Below are 17,545 nucleotides of genomic sequence, written 5' to 3'. Positions count from 1 at the left end.
TAAATCGAATTGGTGAATATTATCTGTCTGTGCTGGGTCCATTTCTATTCAGACTGGCAGCTGAGCTCTCTCAGAGCAGGACCGAATCCCGTTCTCTGTGTTGAACTTCAGTCATTTGATTATTAATTCCTTATCTGCCATTCTTGCAGCATCCCTCTGCGGTGTCTATTATTACAAGGGCCACTGACTTAAGTAATTGATAGCAGCTTGATCTCTAAAGATCCTGCCCAGAGATCAACTCCAGCGCAAGCCCTTGTGGTGCGTGCCCACCTCCCCCAGGGTTTCCCCTTCCTCACCAGGTACGAGCAGCTGGTTTCAGGCAGTCCTTCTCGAGTTGACCCTTCTGCCCTCCCCGAGGTAGGAACGTGGCGCTGTGGTTTTCGAGTCCTCTCTCCGCCCCCGGAGCAGACCCTCGGCTCTGGCTGCCTTCCCCTTCCCACCCGGAATTTGAAGCACACACACACAACGGGAGGCGTTTTTAAAGAAAACGTTTATTTACAGATCTCAGCAAGTACAAAGTATTAGACACGGTCGGTGTCAACCCCAGATCTTCGTCGTTATGAAACATAAGGCGCTTTCTCTCGAGTCGATGGCAAAGGAGGTCGGGTGCAGGTGCTGCTTTCTGTGCGCTAAGCTTGGAAGGAGGTGAGGACACAGGAAGGAGTGCGTTGTCGGCAAGGAGCCCTTATTACTAGGGTGAATACATTACAGGTGACATTGACTCCACCTGGGACAGATGGAAGCTACTGCTTTTCAGTTTAATAGGGTTTCCTAAGGTAACGAGGCACAAGTTCCAGTTAGTTCCCTCTGCAAGGTGATATATAGTTTTAGAATCTCCTAAAAATAGGGGGGGAAATAGCCTTTTGTTCCAGAGCCAACATAAATACTTATGTTCCGATTTTGGAATAAATAATCCAGTTATTATATATCCATATTAATAGTGCCCAAAATCTCACTGCAGAAATAAATTAAATTATTTAACACTTCTTACCAAAGAAAAAAAAGTGACATTTCCCTTTCCTAACGGGATAGCGATATGAATTTACAAGTTGAGCTGATAAAGCGTCCAGTTCTCCAGGATGATAATACTCTGGTGATTATTTTGTCCTGGGCTATAGACTAACCTGCGAGCATTACACACCCTCCGGGAAGTAATGGAGTGAGGTTAGTTATAGGTCTGGCAGTTGCTTTCGCTTCCAGATTATTTTCCCCAGCCCATTTCTGGGAAATGACACCCACTCTGGCCATCAGAGATGAGATCCCGTCTTCCTCCAAAGGCTACCCAGCAAACCCTCTGCAAAGTTCATGCACCCGTTCCAGATGCAAACACTCTCCATGGGTTTGTAAACTCAGGTTCAACCCCCTCCGCAAATTCACTGATTTTGGGGGCACCAGCGATCTCTCCGGAAGCCCTTTGTCCAAGTTTCCGTCTGACAAGCCCAGGACCCCGTCTTAAAGGAGAAGCGCGTTCACAAAAACATCCCGCAGAGCGATCTAGCTCGAAAGCCACCATCTCGCAGACCACTTGCGGCAGGCGAGAGGCTGCGGACGGGGACCAGTTCCGTTTGGGGGTCCTGCCGCCCGAAGCTGGCCTCGGCCCACCCTTTGTAGAGACCAGTCATTTCGCTGGAGCAAACTGTCTGCCAAACTCTGCTTCGTGCCCGGCTTAGGTCATGCAGGGAGAGGTGGGGGAGGCGCTGTCTGTCCACCCGCCCCGACCCCAAGTCTTTACACGAGCGAGGTAACAGGTGGGATCTTGGCGTTCTCCTCTTCCCAGGGCTGGAGGTTCTGCAGCGCAAAGAGCGAGGAGTTGTGTAGACAGAGGGGGTCGGGCTGGATTGAATCGTTCAAGGATTTCTGGAAAGCGTCGTGCTGGAGTTGGAGCATCAGCCTGCTCGCCTGTTGCCTCTCCGCTTCCCTTTCCTCGGCGGTCTGTCTCCTAAGCACACACAACACAGATCAGTTCAGCAGCCCGCAGCTGGCACCCCCCTTCCTGGCTGCCACGCGTCTTTGTTCCTCACCAGCCCGGCTCTGCCTCCGGTACCACGGGGACAGGAGGCCTGGGGCCTGGCCGGGGAGCCCTGTCTGAATGACTGGGGACTGGGAGGGGATATTTCTTTTCCCGGGAAGGGTGTTTGTTGTCCGCCGCCCCCCTTTTCTGATCCCCTTTCCCCAGATCTTGGGGCTGGGGGGCGCGTTTCTGAGAGTCAGGCCGGGATCAAACCAAAACGCGCTCACTCGGCATTGTGCAAACACAGAGCCGGTTATTTACGCAGCGCCCCAAACAGGGTGCCCGGTTCTTGGCAGCGCCCAGGCCTGGACGGATCGCCCCCCGGCGTCTCAGCCTGGGCTGCTGAGCCCCTCTCCCCCGATGGGCCAGCCCTGCAGCACCCTCCGGCCCCAAACCACGGGGAGGCCTCCCTTGTGCTGCGGCGAGATGTTTGGGGCGCACTGCAGCGTCTGCCTCTGGGCCCTGCCCAGGATGGGACCGACCGCTGGCCCCAGCAGCCTGGGCCCCTCTCGATCCTGCCCCCAACACAACTGCAGCGCAACCCGGACCCTGCCCGGGAATCGGCTCCGTGCCGGCCGCGCGCACTTTGGAGGCGTGTGTAATGAGACCGCACACCTTTGTCTGTTCAGGTTATACACACCCCAGGTCTCCCCCCCACACCCCATATGTAGATACAGAGACGTATTCTTCTTGCCTAACGCCTGCGTCTCCAACAAGTTGTTCTAACATCTGCCCTGCAGCTGCAGAAGGGGAACCTCCGATTTACATGGCGTTAGCCCGGACAAAAGAACCGGCGCTGTATCTGTGCTCCCAGAGACGTGACAACGGGCCCTGCAGCCTCTGTGCCCGGGAAAAACCCTCAGTTAATGCTCCTGCCAAATAGCACGAGTGCCCTCCATTCTGACATCCCAGTGCCTGCCCAGCGTATTTATCAGTCTATTGGGTTTGTGTGCAAAGTGTTGAGATGACATTTCAAAGGTAATTGGCTCATTACGGCTTTTTCGTGCCACTAATACATATGTCTGAATGTCTCGCTGGGTTTATGGCATTATTATCGATACTCTTCGGTAATTACAATAATTGCTGCAAGGCTTGAAATTTCCTTAAATCCGACCGCAATCCCTTAAAAATATCGGAAATCCAGTTATAAGAAACCAATAATTTTGTACGCAATATTATATATAGTGGCTAACACTATTAGCTGCTAATACCGGTGATCGTACTGTGGAAGTCAATTGCTCTAATTCAGGATGTTTCATACTAACATGCAAGAGAAAGGGCTGTACTTTGGGAATTTATTTCCATTTTAAACAGCTAAAAATATCCCGAACACAGCCCCGTCCTTTACACCAGAAAACTAACACACAGCCTTCCAAATAATATTTCAGTAGAATTGCGCACGAAGATTATTGGAGGAAGATTATCGGAGGAATCGAATTACAGACACAGGGTATTTCCGAAAGTTATTTTAGACGGCCGATAATCACACCAAATCCCATATTTTCTACATGTTGAAAAGAAAGGAGGCAAGCCAATTAGCAAACATAGGATGCACAATGCTCCCTCGCCTTGAATGTTCTATTTTCTATTTTTCAGACCAGCCGCGAACAGATAAAAAGTGCAGTAATGTTTTCTGAGGAAATCATCTAAAAACAACCACTTTCCTGCCGTGCAGATTTCCAGTGAAATGTTGCTGGTTTAAAATCTTAATTAAAAGGGTTGTTCGCCTATATTTCATCCTGGAGAGAGGGGGAAAAGGGAACCAAAACAGATTTTAGCTCGTTTTTCTTGGCCCTTCTGTAATCAAGATAAAGCAAGTGACATTTTTAAAGATAATTTTACTGCTACGAATTACATTCGTCAATTTTTAATATAAAGAAACGGAAAATCAGGGTATGGAGCCACTTTCTAGATCTTTACGTTCATATAGTCTTAAGAACGGGACCAAGAACAACGCTGTTTGATTCGTTTAGGGGCGGGCTAATAATATGTCCTGCTTTGGTTTAGCGAAATGTCATATTTTTTAAAACAGCCTGACTCCAAATCCGCCGCGCCAGGGAGGCCCGGCAATTTCTACAATCCAGACAGCTGGTTTCTTCGGTATTAACTCGTTTTGGGGCGAAGTTGAAGAGCAAAATATCCTTTCTTTATGCAATGCCTTTCCCTGCGTCTAATGCTAAAGGTTCGCCCTTTTAGCAGGTGTAGCGCTGACAGCGCTCCTCCCTGCCTGCAGATCGACCAACTTTGAGGTCTTCCTTTGCCACGCGGCATGGCACAAAAGTGGAGACACACCTCGCCTGGGGTCCATTTCTACCCCTCTGTTAGCTGTTAAGGATCTGCCCGATTCCCCGGAAGAAGGCCCGCCCGGACCCTGGCAGCTACTGCGGGAAAGGTGGAGCTTTCGCTTTGCAAGGAGCAAAGGGACAGAGTTACACCGAGCAGACCCGGGGCTGGGTGGGGAGCGGCCGCAGCTGAGCCTGGGGCCAGGAGCCGGAGAAAGAAACACTGCTGCCCTCCATGTAAATGAGGCGGGCAGGAAAGGGACCGAGGGGGAAAGAGGCAGCCAGGGACTGGGGAGATGGGAGCGGGCGGAGGGGGGACGTGGGGAGGGGAGAGGGGTTAACTGGGAGCGGGCAGGTCGGGAGGGGACGGCAGGAAAGGTAAGTCAGGGGCAATAAGAAGAGGGCGCAGGAGTTGCATGGGGGGAGCCAGGAACAGAAGCCCAGAGGAAGGGGGCCCTGGAGGGCAGGGGTCCCGGGAGGGAGCAGCCCAGCTAGGCCCGGACTCACCGCCACTTGGTCCGCCTGTTCTGGAACCAGGTCTTGACCTGCGCGTCCGTCATCTTGAGGGACTTGGCGAGCGCCGCCCTCTCGGCCGAGGCCAGGTACTTCTGCCGGTGGAAGCGCTTCTCCAGCTCGCAGATCTGCACCCGGGAGAAGGAGGTGCGCGGCTTCTTGCGCTTGGGCGGGGTGCGGTTCTGGTAGGGGTGCCCGATCCGCCGGGTGACGGTGAAGGGGGTGAGCGCGGCCGCCGCTGCCCGGGGGACAAACAGAACCGCAGGTGAGAGCCCAGCACCCCCAGCCGGTCCAGCCCTCTGGCCCCAGGCCGGCAGCTTGCGCGGCACCTGGGCGCAGGGCCGGCGGCTCCCTCCCAGCAATCGCCATAGAGCGAGAGTCCTGCTCAGGCTGCAGGGCCTGGTTGGGATCGGCAGCCCAGGAGCAGCGCACAGGGCACGGCCCTGAGCAGGGAGAGCAGAGCTCCCAGGACACAGGAGGAACCAGGATTTGGGTTCTTATTGTATTAACGGGGGCGGGGGTTTGCATGGGCTTCCCATCCCCAGGGGTATGGAGCACATCCCTCTTCATTTTAATGTCGGGTTTTAGTCTTTTCTCTCTCCTCTTTCCCAAAAACAAAACCAGAATTTCTCCAGGGGGGAGGGGACATCCTTGCCAATGCTCTGCTGTAAGTATTACACTTTATTTATTTCTCTCCCCTCGTCCGTCCGTCCCCCCATCACTTCATCCTCCACAGATACAGTAGCCAAACCTGCAAGAAGATGCGCAATGTTCAGAGCACTTGCTGCAGATTATATTCTGTATCTGGCGCTCAGTTTCCCCACTTCTCTCTCTCTTTAAAATCGAATCCTCTTTATTTACACCCGTTTAAATGCTAATCGCCGTTATTATCATTCAAGGTTTAGATTCTTCAGGACACACTCCCTAATCGGATTATGGATGGGGATTACTGGAGTGCCTCCACTCCATTCACCACCACCCCCCCTTTGATTGTGATTAAAAACGATATCTGGGCAATTGGATTTTCTGCATGGAAATTTCAGGGCGATCCAGAATCGGCTGCAATGTCTGTTCTGCCAGCAGTGATACGGGAATAACTAAAGCACAGTTCCCGTGTGTTTTGTCTGTCCTTACTGCGTCTGCTGGCCACACAATCCATACACGGTTGTTGGTCAGTTAGTGCAGGGGTAATGCAATCGTTACAGTGGGCACAAAAACTGGAACCAAAATGTATTTCTCTTAATTAGTCGGTTCAAGGTAATGCTTCCTCCCCTCGCCCGAAAGAAGTAACCCAGTATTTTAAAAAGCTTTCCTGTCCTGCGCCAGGTGCAGTAACAGATGTGGGGGCTCTAAAAGCCTGGAAAGGGAAAACCCTGACACGGTTTTATGCTGTTTTAGTGCAGTTTGACTGTAGCAGAAAACTTCTTGGTAAAACAGGACTCTCAGGGTCATGTTAAAAATCAGCCCTTACCTGTGAATCTGTCCTTTACGAATCTCCTGCTGCTCTCCATCCAAGGGAAGTTGAGGCTGCCAAGGCTGGGTACAGCTGGCATAGCTGGGATGGCACTAGAAATTGGAGGTGGCACAGCCCCAGGGATGGGTCTGTGAGCTGGCACCCTGATCACTCCAGCTGGAGCCAAGCTCAGATTCACACTGTAAGATCCAGAGTCTTCAAAAGGCGCCCCGATGCCAGGGAAGGAAGCTGGAAGGGAAGGATAAGGGGCACTTGTTCTGCTCACAGGGCTTCCCAGGTAATTTGTGTTGTCTGATCCTCGGGGGGCAGGCTGGGAAGAGTTTTCCTGATCAGAACTATTTAAAATCTGATCAATTCCAAAGCTGATGGGTTCGTGTTGATGCTGGGTCTGTGTGTTCGTTGGCTGATCCATCCTTGGTGAATAGAAATATTGGCTCAAAACTGTATGAATTCCCCTATAAAACGCTCGCTTTCCTTTACAGTAGATCCATGTAGGTCCTGGTGTATGTCAGACTGAAACTTTGCCAAGAGTGGTCCAGCCCGACAGGCTCTGTGTCATCTTTTTTGAACCAAACCTTGAGTTTCTGCTTCTAATTTCTGTCCTGCAGCTGCCATTGGACGCAATAAACAAGCCTCTCTCCTCCCATTGGCTCCCGAATTTCAATAAAGGCCTAATTCATTGAAATAGGAGCTTAGGGACTGTTCCAAGGTGACATCATTTTAACAAACGAACAATAGGTCAAATTTATTAGCTAAGATAATGTGCGGCGGATATTACAATAGCATCTGCGATTGTTGTCCTTAGAAATTAGCGATTTGAAATTTAACAAAGCTTTGCAATTACGAGGCATTCCCCTCTCCCCTTGTTTATTACCTAACATGCTAGTTGTACAGAATTCCAGGATGCGAATGACAAAACTGCCTCTCCCCCTGGATGGATTAATTTAGAATGTAATGCAACTCTTTCTATTGTTTCTGTTTATAAATATTATGCAGTGTGTAAACACCTTACTGAGGCGCAGAGAAGAGTTTTGCTGGGTGTTTACCTGCTCATCGGCTCTCCTTATGGTGCGAGTAGGACATGAGCTATTTAAAAAAAAAAGGCAAAGGGGGAAAATAATGGGCTCCTGGGGTTTGAAGGCCAGAGTTTGGTCCCCTTTCCTCCCACATTTTCCTGTTTGGTGCTTTTTAATGCTCAGTGTATTAAGCACCACTTCAGGGGACACTCCTGAAATCTTACCCCGTTGCAATTTAGCTGAAGGAAAGGCACATGCTCGCCTTCCCCCCCGGATTCCTTATGAGGGGTCATTCAACATATGCCCGTAGAACGCTGCCTTTTTGGAACTACGCTTACCCGTTGGAAAGAGAGCGAGAGAGGGCTCAGACCTGGACTTGAGTTCGTGTAGATTGCAAACCCCACGGGTGAGCGCGGCTCAGAGGAGAAACACAGCCCCCTAGGAATCTTGGTTTGAAAGGGGTTTTTGCAAACTGTGAATTTAGTTTAAATTTACCTCTGGACGGGAGGGGAATCCAATTCAGGAATTAAATGGGAAACATCTCTCCCTGTTTATTAACTGTATTTTGTGTGTGTTTACACTGCGCCTAGTTAATTACTATAGGGCCTCCGGCTTTCCCGCAATGTTTGTGTTTTTACAAATTCCAAACGTACTTATTTTAGTTCAATAGCCTATTTCTCTCTCTGTTTGACCGGCCGGCCCAATATTTGCGTGGGGCAGCCTCTCTTGTAGATAAAATGAAAGACGCGGGAGAGGGGAACAATGAGAAATACACAGAGATTCCGTTTTGGATTAATTTACGTCAACAAACTTATTGCCGTGCACGACTGTTAAGTGAGTTTGTAGACGCTCCCTAACGTCCAAATTGGACTAAAGGCGTTAAAAATTAAATAACGTTCAAATGCATTTACTTAGTTTCCCTTTTATAAAGGGAAATGAAAACAGGGAATAGAATTTTCCTTTTAATAGAATGTAATAGTATTTGATCAGCACCTGTTAGGGCTGGTGTTGTGATTTCAGAAAGCAGCGACAAGGAGAGAGTTTATTAGTTTTTAAAGCTTAGGATTCAATTACCGCAACACACTGAATAATTTAAATGGCAGCAGTAAATGCAAACAGACCTGTGGAGTTATCGGACTTATTGCACCGAAGCGCTGAAGAATAGGGGGGCAAGAAAGGAAAATAAATTAAAAGCAGGGCTGTAACCAACCAACACACAAAAATCCTCCGCCAATATTTGTTTCCTAAACTATATCCCAACTGATCAATTTTGCTCAGTGACAAGGTTGGAGGATTTCCCCACATCTCATGATCCTAATATGTAGAGCTTAAAAAACAAAACAAAACAAAACAAACTCCCTATTTTATTGTAGGGGTATTTTGTATTCATTTTTTCCGTTTCAAATCTCTGGGGGGATTTTGTTGGTTTGTTTGGGGTTTTTTTTTGTTGTTGGTTTGTTTCTGTTTTGAAGTCACAATTTATTCAAGGATAGGGAAAAATAGCCCAATGCATTTTCCCTCACAATGATACTTAAACGATTATTAAAGACTCTTTCCAACTTCAAGAAATGCATCGAAGCAAAGGGAACCTTAATGCATGGATTTATGTACAGCACGGAGGACAGTGTGATGCCATTGGGTCTTCTTGAAAGAAAATTAGAGGACGCCTGTTTTATTGCTAACATGGACAGTTAAATCTCACCTGCTGTTTCTAAATCCAGGACAGTAAAAAGTGCTATTTGGTGTATTAGTGGCTGTCAGGAATTATCCGTGAGCTGTGTCTGTTTCTCTCCCCTCACCCTATACAAAGATCCCCATCCTGATAGAATTCAATCCCAAAACCATTTGTAAGCAACTGCCGTGGAAGGTTTGGACTAAAGTGAGACAAACACAGAGAGAAATACACACACACAAATAACGCTTTCTTTCTTCTTCTTCCTGGCAGTCCATTGATCGCACCGAAAATATCGTAAAGCGGCTGCCCAGGAGACTCCCACGCAACCAAACAGATGTTAATTTCCAGGAATGGGGAACTTTAAAAGCAGAAGCTCTTAATAATATGATAGTTTGTTAATTTCTGGTGGATTTACGTGTCGATGCAAGCTCCAAATAAATATCAAAGGGGAAGCTCAGGAGGAGTTGGAAAGAAGAGCGACTAGCCCTTATAAACTCTCTTTTCATTGGTATCGCCTTTAAGAAATATCCAGGTGCACCGGTGAGGTGGCAGGGTACAAAATCACTACCTGCTTCTAAAGGCGCTGGCAAAATCAGTCAAGGAACCAGATCCCTATTAACTAACTTCGAATGATCGATGCTCAGGATCAGTTAGCAGGAAAATATGGGGTGTGTGGGAACCTCCAAATACATGGAGGTGCAATTGATAATGTGAGGTGCAATTGAGATTGGATTATTTTAGCTCACAGACATGGATATTTCCCCCCTCTGGAGCTAGACACTACGGTAGATCCAGACAGATTTAAATAGGCGCCAGGTGCAGGTAAAATCACGGATCCAGGTGAATTTCGAAATCATCTCCACGCTGGACAACAGCCCCCGCTGCTGCCAGCCCACGTCACTTTGGCTCAGCTTGCTGGATTTCCGAACGAACTTTTTTGAACTGAAGTATTGAATATTTTAATGGCCCATTAGCGTTGACTCCGAAAATGCTCAAATCCGGGGCAGGGGGAGATAAAGGAGAGATTTATCATGGAAGCCGACACAAGCCGATTGCAAAGCAGTTGTTTGACATTGAGAGGACTTATCAATTAAGGAGACGCATCTTTCTGGCTGGCCACGTTAAGAGGCAGCCGAGATGGCATCTGAAGGGTATTTCTTTCACTGCTAATCCGATTAAGGGGAAAATAGCCCCACCGTCTTGGATTCATCTCATTCCCCAGGAGCCTGGCTGCTTGGAGGCTTTTACGACGACATAAATATGACTATTAAATATTCTTTTCCCCAACCTAACCAGCCCCGGCCATGGGCTGAAACGGGAGGGCAGGGGAGAGCGGTTTCCTCGCAGCACGTGCGGCGAGAGCAGAAATCGGGGTTGAAAAGTGGCACCGCAGTGAAGAGTTTGTTTAAAAAATAAAACCGAGAGGGGCGACGGCGACTGCAGGCGAGCAGCCGGACCCCCGCAGTTAGCCATGGGGAACAAGAGGGGTGCATGGCAAACGGGGCTGACTCCGGCCTCCCGAGCTGCACCGGCCTGGTAATTCTGGGAGGCGGAGAGGAGCCTAATTGGATTTTTTTCCACTTGCTCTCGCGTGTCTAAGCTGACTGATCATTAGTTTGAGTTTCTATAGAGTGGAGCTAATTGGATTTGCAGGCTACCAGCAAGCTGGGATGCCAGCTTTCAGGAAGGAGCCTCCCAGCCGGGAAGAGGCAGAGGAGGGAAACTTACCCCTAGTAGCCTTGCCCCAGGCATCACTTCTCTGAACCCCGCTTTCAGTCCAACCCTCCCAGCCTGCCTTTGAATGGCAAGGGAGGATTTAAACACACACACACACACACACACACGAAACAGAAGAGGGCTAAATAAATAAAATGACACCCAGTCCTGAATCAGGGCAGGCTTTGTTAGAGAAAATTGCGGCTTGATCTGCATAATGGGAGCTCTGGATGCCCAAGGCTATCTTTTTATTGCATGTGTGTCTGCTGTTATCAATTTTGTGAACGATTTCACAGGGAGCCTGGCAGACTTGAGCTGGAATAATATGCAAAGATGAGCTTTGAATAATGAATGATGTGCTTTTAAACCAATTCCAAAGTGTCTGTGATAGTACAATATGAAAAGGGCTGGTAAGTAATAGTGTATTTAAAAGGCGCTAGTATGTTTTTATTACTATATTTAAAAAGATATCTATATTATTTTTGTGAAATGGATAATCTATCACAGAGTCTTTGATAATCAGCTAAACAATACATTTTTCTTTGGGAAAACTCTCCTAGTTTTACACAGTTAAATATACACTATCAGCATACAGCTTCGTAACGCGTGGCTACCTTATTAAATATTAACTCTATTTTAATATTAGCTTTTAAATTTAATATGTTGACGTTCTGTACTTTTACTTTAATTATGTTTTATAATTAATAACCTTGAACGTATGGATTCCTTAAATGCTGCTCTCCCATAGTCGATTTGCTGCTTTTCTTTTTTGTAGGTGTGTCTATGTGCAAACAAAATTATACCTACAAAACGATATGCATATCAAATTGTGTGATGGTAATATTTTGTAAATAAATATATCCTCTTAGATTCTTTAATTTAAAAATATTCTTCAGTGTGTGTGGTGTATATATATGTGTGTCTGTGTGTGTGTATAAAATGTGTATACACCCACACCTATATATTTAAAAAAACCCACTATATATTTTGTCTTTGTCAATGTCTACTGTAATCGATCCAATCTGATCTAACCTATCTATCATTTTTTAAATAAAAAAGCGAAGTGGGCCTATTTATTTACAAAAGCCAAACCAGCTCTTTAACTATTTTTTGTCGCCAAGTTTTCAAACCCCGGTTTTAGACTAGCTCAAAAGTTGCCCGTGGCTTTGCGTGTGTCAGTCATCGGCCTATGCTTTGGAGACACGTGAGGGACCCAGGGCCAGCTCACCTATGAAATCCAGACGGTCATCTCCGAGCAGTCGCTGCTGGGTGCGCTTGGTGGCCTGTGACACGCGGCTCAGGCGAGCTGGTCCGCTGGCCCCTTCGGGCCTGGGGCTCTATGCTGCCGCCGGGCTAGTTCATGTCTCCGTTCGGGAAGCAAATTTAGGGCTGTAAGAGGAGAGGGGGGCAATAAAGCTAGCGAGGAAAAGCCCATTCACCTCAGCTCTGCGGGGTGTAAGGGGATGACAACTGTAGCCAGCCAGCCAGCTGAGCTGCACCCCCAGGGCGCTGTCACCCCCGTGCTGTCTGGAGCCCACAGCCTGGTCACTTCTGCCAGGGGTTGGGGCCAGGTTTGGGGCTGAGAAGCTGCAAGTGCTGGGGGAGGCAGCATGCCCGGGCCCTGCTACGGGCACCGTGAATACAAAGCTGTGGGGACCCTCCCGGCGCCCCAGGGCCGCCTCCCTCAGTGGGTGCGAGGGAGCTTTAGGCTGGCCGAGCAGGGGGTCCGGCAGGCGCAGGGGTCGTGTCACACCGGCCCGGGCCTTGCATGGCGCAGGGGCTGATCCCACCGCTGGTGGCCAGGGGCGCGGTCCCAGCACACCCGGTGCCCTGCTTTGCCAGGCCGCTGCTGGGCCCGAGCCAGCTACCCGGGCCGCTCGAGCACCCCAGCCGGGGCAAGGCCCGAGCCTGCCCCCAAGCAAAACTCCTCGGAACTGCAACAGCCATTGCGGGATCGGGCCCGGGTCTCCACTGCTCCCAGTGCCGCGCCAAGCCCCGGGCAGGCTGCAGGGGTGCGCTCAAGGGAGGAAGGCAAGAAGCCAGAGCGCCCGGGGTCTCCCCGGAGCCCTGCCCGGCAGTTAGCGGGCGCTTTCCCGCTACGGCTGCGACTGGCAAGCCGCTGCAAGGGAAACTTTCTGCTTCCTTTCGCTGGAGGCTACCTGCGAAATGCCGACCAGGCCGCCGAGCCTGGCAGGGCCTGAGCCGCTTTCCTGCGAGCGGCGAGGGAGGGGAGAGACTGCACCAATAAATACACGGATTGTAAAAAAGGATCTTAAACGTGCCCCCGACTCAGGGACAGAGACAGCTGGAGCCAACGGGGGAGCCTGGCACTGAGCGCAGGGGGCCTGGGGTCAGGCCGATACCTTGGGGGTTGGGAGGCAGACACTGTTGCCCGTGCTAAGCTGGGCACGCTGCTGCCGCTGGCCTAGGAGAGCCAGGCAAATGTCTGGCATGTCTCTTGGCCAAAGTGCGGCTGGGCCATGGTTTGGGGCCCAGGGTTAGACATGCCTCTTGCACTGCAGTGGGGCTGGGAGCCCGCTAGCTGGCCGGGGGACAATAGCTCCAAAGGACCGGGGCGCACCATCGTTTTAGCAACTTCCAGCCATTATTTCCGAGAAAAAAAAAATGCATCCAACCAACTGCGGTGTGGCCCCAGGGCGCTGGCTCACCCCAGCGTCCGAGCCCGGCCCTGGGGAGCGCACCGAGCACGTGCCCTGGGACCCAGGCCCTGTCCCGGCGGCTGAGTTGAGCTGAACTGAGTTTTTCGGCGGACTCCACTGGATGGGTCTAGTTTGCAATTCTCTCTCTTGCCCCGCCCCGCTGTAAAATGGTTTCTCCGGCTGGTGCCAGGGAACACGGGTCCCACTTGTGTCCGCATCGGCCTCTGCCCCCCTCTTTCCACAGCCATCGCCCCTAGAAGTCGGCCGGCTTACCCCTTTGCTCGCTCCGACCCGAGCCTTCCTGCGCCCCCGCTTTGCGTTGGCATGAGCCCCCCCCCAACCCTGCTCAGGGCTGTGGGCAGGGCAGCCCGCTCCGCTAGCCAGCAACGCAGGGAGTTTAGCCAGGGTACAAGTTCCCCTTGCAACTGCTCTGTGTTTGGTTTTCATTCCTTCGGCTCCGGTTAATTCATCTCAGCAAACGTCTCACGCTCCCCGTTTCACAGAGAAACTCAAGTGCCAGAAGACACGGCCCCGGGCCACCCGATTCCGTGCTCGAGTAACACCTTTGGAAAGGAACAACCGGCCTCACTGCGCATCTCTGTCTTTAACCAGCGGAGTAGCGGGGCTGTGGAGGGAAGGGCGGGTTAACAGATGACCTTAACTACAGTCAAGGGGCAGGGAACATGCACAGATGACCTGAAAATCCAGACTGGCCTATAGCCAGCCTGAGGCATTGCCGTAACTGTTCGATCCACTTGGAAGCTAGCAGTTCTTGCGTTGGGGCCAAACATTTCCTGCCTCGTCGGCTGTGAATTGTTTTCGAGAAATGTAAAAAGGAACGAATCCGTTTTGTAGTCCCCGAACCAAGAGGACTATATGCGCCCATGCAGACCTTACATCGAAAGGCCATTCGCACGTGCAGCTATTTCGACATCGTTTGTTCTTTGCTTTCCGACGATTCGGTGTCCGAGCGGCGGGGGAGCTGGTTTTGGTTTTGTACTTCGGATTATAAACCTTCATTACGTCCTTTCTCGGGGAATTAATTAGCGAGACAGACTTTTCCACGGCTAAAATACACAGAAGCTAAAAGACATTGGTTGCTTCCGCTGGGGAGAACAACAGATAATGCCCCAGGTTCGTACAAATGCGCGGCGCTTACAAACGAACAACAACAATAATAAAACAAGCGACACCTTTTAAAAAAAATCGCGAGCCCCCTTCCCCCTGACACAGAACACGGTTTCCGTGTTCGCCGGCCCCGTTTTGACCAACACAGAGCTCCGCTCCGCCTGGAAGGTCCTGAACCCGCCAGACGTGCACTGCACATTTCACTGTATTGACTCAAACGATGACTACAGTTATTTTTAGCTATGCAATAAACCAGGAAACCGGTAGGCAGCCCATTAGGGTTATTTCGCTTATTTCTGTACTTCTATTAGACGCATATATTATCCCTCTTTCCTAGCTCCCGAACAGCAGCCAAGCTGACACCCTAGGGCTGGAAATGCCTCTTGCGTCGACACACACGGCCCACCGAAGCACTTTGTGGCGTGGAGTTTAAAACTCGCCGATTACTAAAGGCTTGGAAAGAAATTATCCCGCCAGCCAAAGCCACCCAAATGACACAGCTCTTGTGCTTCATCCAGACCCTGGCCAGCTTCCCCCTTTGAACAAAGAAAACAAACACCCCCGCTCAATCACACACACAAGCTGAGGATGGCAATGGTGAAAGTAAAAAGAAGAGGAGACTTGTGGCACCTTAGAGACTAACAAATTTATTTGAGCATAAGCTTTCGTGGGGTACAGCCCACTTCTTCGGATGCATTCAGTGGTGAAAGTGTAGAAGAAATAGACCAGGCAGTGACTGGCAGGCACCTGTCCCCAGTCAATGCCCCCAGTCTCTTTAATGGGCCCTAAGTATATGTAAATTGCCATGTGTTAAAAACTCTCTATTTGGTGCCTTTAAGGAAAATGCCAGGACATCAGCACCAGGAAATATAGAATCATAGAATCAGAGGACTGGAAGGGACCTCCTCCAGAAGCTTTTAGTCCAGTCCCCTGCACTCTAGGCAGGACTAAGTATTATCTAGACCATCCTGACAGGTGTTTGTCTAACCTGCTCTTAAACATCTCCAATGATGGAGATTCCACAGCCTCCCTAGGCAATGTGTTCCAGTGCTTAACCACCCTGACCGTTCGGAAGGTTTTCCTAATGTCCAACCTAAACCTCCCTTACTGCAATTTAAGCCCATTGCTGCTTGTCCGATCATCAGAGGTTAAGAACAATTTTTCTCCCTCCTCCTTGTAACCTTTTACGTACTTGAAAACTGTTATGTCCCCGCTCAGCCTTCTCTTCTCCACACTAAACAAACCCAGTTTTTTTTTCAATCAATAGGAGGATCCATAAGAGCAGAGGCTTAGCTGTAACCGTGCTGGAGGAGTCTGACAGCCAGGCTGGGGGTGGGGGTTGCCCTGGTATCACTGTTCCAGGATGGGCCTGAGCCCTTCCCCAGGTGGGAGCAGGGCTCAGGTAAGGCAACATGTGAAGATGGGCTTCCCTTCTCCTGTGCCCACCTTCATCTGGTCATTAGTGCCCCTGCCCACTGAGGGAGCCTGAGCTGCACTGAGACAATAGCACAGTTGTGCAGCTATTTTTAGCTGCTGGGAGGCTGGGTGGTGCCTGCTTTGATCCATGAGCACTTTAATATTTAGACAGATTTATCCCCCCCCCAACAATTGATGTCCCTCCCCACCAGCAATGTCAGTGTGTGTGAAAGAAAGGGAAACTCCGCATGTGTGTGCAAGAGAGACTGTAAGAGACAGTCTGTGTGAGTGACTTCAGACAGACAGAGAGACTGGGTCAGAGAGGGGGGCGAAGAACACCTTTCTTGACCATATGCAACATTAAAAAGTGTTATCAAAATGTAAATGATTATACCTGACCCTACATGCATGCGCAGACACAACGGGGGTAACCACAGATACTACAGCGTTGCCATCACCAAGTTCAGCCAAACATTGCTAATGCATCAGGTCAGCTGAAATGAAGTCAGGGTATGAGCCAGTTGAGAAAAGCTGCGTCAACCTGCAGCTGGGCCTTAGTCAGCTCGGGGAGCTTTGCCTCAGCGCATCGTACCCTGCCGCCACTGCTACTCAGTACTTGTGGGATTTCAACACGGACGATTTGGCATGACCCAGTAAAAAATGGGCTAGGGAGCACACAGGTCATTTGTGGGTGCTCTCTCTCACCTCAAAAATATATAGGAGCCTGGAGAAAACTAGTCCTAAATTGCTGAAAAGCTGCTGCAACAAATCAAAGAGAGGAATCAAATTTGGTCGTCAAGAATCAAACGAAACACTCTACCCTGAAGCTGAGCAGAAGGGGCAGTGGGCAGACACACCAGGGGACATGCAGCTCACAGGATTAGTCACTTCAATGCTCTGCAAGACCCACCATGGCAAGTCCCCTGAGCGCTTTGGGAGAGGAACCTTGTACAGCCTCCTCTAGGCCAGGAACACGTGGTCGTCCAGAGACAAATGCACCCTCCTAGAGGTGTCAGAGAAATCAGAGAAGGAGGAATAATGCTGCACTTTGATGCTATAGAGCTGCTTCTTGTTTACTGCCAGAAAAGGAACATCTAGCAGGGAAACCTGGCTGGCTGCATGCAAGTCCCATCCACCAAAGGAGAGACAACCAGTGAACCCTCCTGGTAGAATCGTCCCTGCGAAAACCCTCTGCAGATACTGATCGGCCCGCTGAAAGAAGCGCTGCCTGGAAATCAGAGACATCTTATCCAAACAATGCATAGACCGGATCCCAGTCTGACCAGCCAGCACTGCCACAGGCTTCCAGCCTGACCAACCAGGAGCAGCCTGGCAAACCCAGCCGGGGGAAAAACAGAAAACAAGCTCCTAGAGGGACAGCATCTGAGGGAAAAAGTTGGTTAAAGAATCCCGTGGCTCCTTCAAGAGCCATGGGCTGGAAAATACTTGGTCTGGCCAAGCACATTGCAGGAGTCACCAGGCATTGAAAAGGCCATGGTAAAACAGAGACAGATCCAGACTCTCCCATCTCCCGGCACCAGCAGAAACAAGCAAGAGTCAAAGCCCATCCCCCCCAGCACAAGGGAGGAGAGAGAAAAGGAGGCACCGCCAGACCAGCGGGGAGTTGGAATGCGGCAATTGCTGAACAGACCAG

General features: G+C 50.1%; 1 protein-coding gene across 1 annotated transcript; it reads right to left on the bottom strand.

Annotated features, from left to right (window-relative positions):
* Positions 1 to 511: 511 nt before the first annotated feature.
* On the bottom strand, positions 512 to 7,113 carry TLX3 (T cell leukemia homeobox 3). Its single transcript, XM_074962124.1, has 3 exons — positions 6,278 to 7,113; positions 4,801 to 5,044; positions 512 to 1,939 (listed from the first exon to the last, which is right to left on the bottom strand). Exons 1-3 carry the CDS (start codon positions 6,690 to 6,692, stop codon positions 1,729 to 1,731), a joined length of 870 nt encoding a protein of 289 aa, XP_074818225.1. The 5' UTR covers positions 6,693 to 7,113; the 3' UTR covers positions 512 to 1,728.
* Positions 7,114 to 17,545: the final 10,432 nt, after the last annotated feature.

The sequence above is a fragment of the Natator depressus genome, chromosome 8 (genome assembly GCF_965152275.1).
Source record: "Natator depressus isolate rNatDep1 chromosome 8, rNatDep2.hap1, whole genome shotgun sequence".
NCBI classification, from domain to species: Eukaryota; Metazoa; Chordata; order Testudines; family Cheloniidae; genus Natator; species Natator depressus.
The sequence above is the reverse complement of the archived record's forward strand: the minus strand, read 5'-3'. Positions and strand labels throughout refer to the sequence as shown.

Excerpts from the sequence above, each read along its gene's own strand:
- TLX3 (XM_074962124.1), bottom strand. The coding sequence starts at position 6,692 with ATGGATCAGCCAACGAACACACAGACCCAGCATCAACACGAACCCATC. Across the intron at positions 5,045-6,277 it reads CGTAAAGGACAGATTCACAG|CGGCGGCCGCGCTCACCCCC; the intron begins GTAAGGGCTGAT and ends TCCCCCGGGCAG. Across the intron at positions 1,940-4,800 it reads AACAGGCGGACCAAGTGGCG|GAGACAGACCGCCGAGGAAA; the intron begins GTGAGTCCGGGC and ends GTGTGTGCTTAG.